The following is a 5,000-nucleotide window of genomic DNA, read 5'->3' on the forward strand; positions in this document are numbered from 1 at the left end:
TCTATGTGTTCACTCAGTGGAATCTGTCTAATACTGGGATCTCGTATTTGTTGTTGCTGAACGAATTTGTTGTCACCGACATCATCATTTTGTAACAGCCATTGGTCATGCTTGCATACATTGAACAGGTTCACTGGATGCCCTTGCTAACACATGCAAACATGTGTTGATATTTTTTTATACTTATGATTTTTATATTTATGAATTTTCTTTTAGAAACACCAAGAGAAGATGGCGCATCATTTACTTCGAGGTGTTTCACTTGTGGATCAAATCAGACCATTATTCTGACACTTCTTGCTGCTGGGGCCATGTTTTTATTTGATGGCTTACAGGTAAGTTTTTCTCTCACATATATGCATACATACATATATATATACACCATAGGTGCGTCAGATTATGTACCCCAACTTGGTTTCATGGGAAAAAAGCAAAAGAAACTGATGTGAGTTCTCCAAATCCAATCTATTAGTGGCACAGTGAAGATCTGTAAGACATTGCAGAAATTCTCGATCTGAGATTCAACCAACACATGGATTCTACCACATATTCACAAACAATGAGATCTCTAACTCAAAAATGTCGTGGTGCTTTGTTATGGTCTGGTTTGAACTCTCTCAAGAAGAACTTAAATAAAGCAAAAAGATCTATCTATCTATCTCTCTATCTGTCTGTCTCTCTGTCCGTCTATCTATCTATCTAACTATCTAACTATTTATCTATACATACATACATACATACATACATACATACATACATACATACATACATACATACATACATACATACATACATAATATATCGTTGGCGATCTTTTTCCTCCGTCTTCCCTTCTCTGGATCTTTCCTTTTCCTATGTTTCTGACGAAGAGCTCTGCTCGAAACATAAAACTCTCCTTCTTCCCTTCCTTCCTGAGCATCCAATAATACTATATTTTTTCCACGTCCTCGCGTTGTTGTGTTTTCTTTTTTGTGTTTTCATGTTTGGATTAACTACATATATATATATATATATATATATATATATATATATATACACATCTGTGACCTCTTCAGCTACACTTTCCATCTTTGTGTGTGGACTAAGCGGAGCAGGGGCATCACTGAAAATGTCACAGTTGGGTGATAAAAGATTTCCAGGAGGCCTCACCAGGCTCCAATGTGGTTCTGGCATATTTATATCTTAATATCTGCTTTTATGTCCAGCTGTAAAAAAAAAAAACAATTTCACATTAATCTGACGGGTTACACTAAACTCTCATACGGTACCAGTTTTTAATTCTCAAACAGGAATGTTGTTGACAGTAACTTCGAAGTTCCTGCCTACTAAGCCATTGTTCTACTATATATACTAATTTCAATCCTATATACACCTTATTCGTTATATATACGCCCATTTACTGCAACTTTTACTCCTTTTCTTTTTCAGTCATCTTACGGAGGATATGTGTATTCGTATTCCGTGAAATCTGTGACAGGACTAAAACAATCAGAAGGAGCCGTACTCAATGCTTGTTTTTGGGTGAGTATCTCTGTCCGGAACTAATACTCTGCTACTACCTTAACAGTAGATCAACACCACTTCACTACCAACACTACAAGTTTCATGTCACTGCAATCTCTAGGCAAGCATTATTAGAACTCCCAAAACCATAATACCACACAACCATAATTACATCATCATTCCCACTTCTTTTCTTCCTCCTTCTTTGTGCCCCACCACCACTACTATGCCTTTATTCACAATTGCAATTGTAATCAAGGGCTTCCTTATAGTTTCCTTCCCAAGACTCGAGTCAACCCCCCCCCCAAGTCATCAGGTGTCTTGGGGAAATTTCGAACCTGGGTTCTCATTCCTTAGATATTTTTCGATGTTGTTATCATTATTATTATTATTATTATTATTATTATTATTATTATTATTATTATTATGAAAGTCATTGCCTGGGATCGAACTCAGAATCTTGGGGTTAGTAGCCCATGCTCTTAACCACTATGCCATATGCTCTGATGAAGGCTGGAGGGTATATCAGCCACAACGTTGTGTTAACAACAAACAAGATGAGGACAAATATCCGTCAAATGTAAATAATGTAAATAATGTACATCATTCCTCATCTCTTAAATATAGAACTGTAAGTAATAATAAATTGCAAATTAAATATTGGGTTGTCTGGAAAGTTCATGCCGATTTTTAAAGGAAAGAAAAAGGTCAATAAATACTTGTCATTACATTTTTAATCAACCAAATATGAACCATTTTGTTGCACAATTCATCTCCACCTTTCCTTTAACTTCAAAATACCCTCTTCCCAGAATTCATCAAGGTATCTTTTTACGTCATCCAAGGAATTGAAATTTTTACCTGTAAGACTATTCTGCAGAGACCTGAATAAGTGGAAATTCGAAGGAGCAACATCTGGTGAATATGGAGGGTGGGGTAACACATCCCAGCCGAACTGCAGCAATTTTTGTCTGGTTCCCAAAGCATCAAGTGCCGAAAAGGAACTTTCCTATCTTCCATTTTAAAGGGTTACAGAATTAACACAGGTTATAGGAACATAAACCTTCTTCCACGAAAAGATAGCTTAAACTGTGCTCTAAATGGAGGTGTGGTCAAATCCTATTTTATGGACTCAAACATGTTCTAAAATAAGTCGAAAGGTAAGCTACTATAAATCGGCACAAACTTTCCGGACAACCTAATATAATTTTGGGCATGTGATATCAAAATTCTAATTTTCTGGCCTATGTTTCAAAGTTTTGGCCATGACTGTATATACACACCTGGCTGTATAAATATAGACATACACGTGTATGCAGTTTTTTTTTAAATTACACTCATCTTGTATTTTCAGGGTACTTTTAAAATTTTTTAAATTTAAATTTAAATTTTTTAATTTTTTAATTTTTAAAAATTTTAATTTTAATTAAAAAATTTTTAATTAAAAAATTTTTTGAAATTTAAATTTAAATTTTTTAATTTTCAATTTTTTAATTTTAATTTTAATTTTAATTTTAATCTTTTAATTTTTTTAATTACACTCGTCTTGTATTTTCAGGGTACTTTTTTAATTATTTCAATTTTTTAATTTTTTAAAATTAAAATTAAAATTAAAATTAAAATTAAAATTAAAATTTTTTAATTTTTAAAAATTTTAATTTTAATATTTTAATTTTTTTAATTACACTCATGTCTTGTATTTTCAGGGTACTTTTGCTCTTGGCCGTCTCATTGCCATTGTGTTGGCATCGAGGTTCACCGCTGCTTTCATGCTGCTTGTTAACATTGTAAGTATATTCCACATCAGTCTTTCGTCATTTTCCATCATCACCATTATTTAACGTCCCGTTTTCCATGTGTGCAAAGGGGAAAACCTGAGGGCACACGAACAGGCAACTATGGAGGGTGAGACGAAATTTCCCAGCCAAGCGCCAGTCACATCTGCTACGTTTGCAAAGATATGTGTAGTCTGGCATTGTCATCCATTTGCAGCCCCCGGACCCCACAAAAAAAAGAAAATGTAGACCTAAAAGCTGACCCAAAAGTGGTGCCCCTTTAAAAGTGCTACCTGGGGCAGACCGCTCCTAGCACTCCTCCAACCTAGCTACACCAGTGCCTCCTATTGCTTTTCTCTGCTTCATCACATGTTGCTTGTCTCCACTTCCCCTCCTGTCACTAGCATAGCTAGAACGTGGGCCACTCAGGGTAGCCCATCCGTTTGCAGCCCCCAGACCCCACAAAAAAACAAAAACATGTAGACCTAAAAGCTGACCCAAAAGTGGTGCCCCATTAAAAGTTCTGGCCGGGACAGACCGCTCCTAGCACCCCCACCACCTAGCTACACCAGTGCCCCCTATTGCTTTTCTCTGCTTCATCACCTGTTGCTTGTCTCCACCTCCTGTGACTAGCATAGCTAGAACGTGGGCCACCCAGGGTAGCCCATCCATTTACTGCCCCCAGACCCCACAAAAAAACCCAAAAAAACATGTAGACCTAAAAGCTGACCCAAAAGTGGTGCCCTTTTAAAAATGCTGCCTAGGGCAGACGGCTCCTAGCATCCCCACCACCTAGCTACACTAGTGCCCCCTATTGCCTTTCTCTACTTCATCACCTGTTGCTTGTCTCCACCTCCCCTCCTGTGACTAGCATAGCTAGAAAGTGGGCCACCCAGGGTAGCCCATCCGTTTACTGCCCCCAGACCCCAAAAAACATGTAGACCTAAAAGCTGACCCAAAAGTGGTGTCCCTTTAAAAGTGCTACTCGGGACAGACCACTCCTAGCACCCCCCCCACTAGCTACACCAGTGTCCCCTATTGCTTTTCTCTGCTTCATCACCTGTTGCTTGTCTCCACTTCCCCTCCTGTCACTAGCATAGCTAGAATGTGGGCCACCCAGGGTAGCCCATCCGTTTGCTGCCCCCAGACCCCACAAAAAAAAACAAAAAAACATGTAGACCTAAAAGCTGACCCAAAAGTGGTGCCCCTTTAAAAGTGCCCCCTATTGCCTTTCTCTACTTCATCACCTGTTTCTTGTCTCCACTTCACCCCCAGTCGCTTGCCTGTGTTTCCTCTCCATCTGCTTGTTCCCATCTCACCTTCTGTTGCTTGCTCCTACTTCATCTCCTTTTCATTGTCTCTTTTCCAGGTTGGTGCGTGTGTCACTATAACACTAACGATTATACTGAGTGGCAACCACATAGGCATCTACCTTGGATCATGCTTTCTGGGACTCTTTCTAAGCAGTGCTTCCCCAACTGTTCTCTCGCTGACAGAACAATTTGTCAACATTAACTGTGAGTCTTAGCATTATTTGCTAGTTTATTCTTTTACTCTTTTACTCTTTTACTTGTTTCAGTCATTTGGCTGTGGCCATGCTGGAGCACCGCCTTTTAGTCGAGGAAATCGACCCCAGGTCTCTTTTGCCGAACTGCTAAGTTACGGGGACATAAACACACCAGCATCGGTTGTCAAGCAATGTTGGTGGGGGACAAACACAAC

At 38.6% G+C, this 5,000-nt stretch overlaps 1 protein-coding gene across 1 annotated transcript in view; it reads left to right on the forward strand.

Moving 5' to 3' along the window:
* LOC115231233 (major facilitator superfamily domain-containing protein 4A) overlaps positions 1 to 5,000 on the forward strand; it is a gene marked incomplete at its 3' end in the record, with an annotated part of 30,165 nt that overhangs the window by 20,537 nt on the left and 4,628 nt on the right. Inside the window, exons 4-7 of the mRNA XM_029801299.2 lie at positions 217 to 335; positions 1,429 to 1,521; positions 3,210 to 3,290; positions 4,648 to 4,795. Of these exons, the coding sequence (XP_029657159.2) occupies positions 217 to 335; positions 1,429 to 1,521; positions 3,210 to 3,290; positions 4,648 to 4,795 (441 nt within the window). The remainder of the gene's footprint in view (positions 1 to 216; positions 336 to 1,428; positions 1,522 to 3,209; positions 3,291 to 4,647; positions 4,796 to 5,000) is intronic.

The sequence above is a fragment of the Octopus sinensis genome, unplaced genomic scaffold (assembly GCF_006345805.1).
Source record: "Octopus sinensis unplaced genomic scaffold, ASM634580v1 Contig17901, whole genome shotgun sequence".
NCBI classification, from domain to species: Eukaryota; Metazoa; Mollusca; class Cephalopoda; order Octopoda; family Octopodidae; genus Octopus; species Octopus sinensis.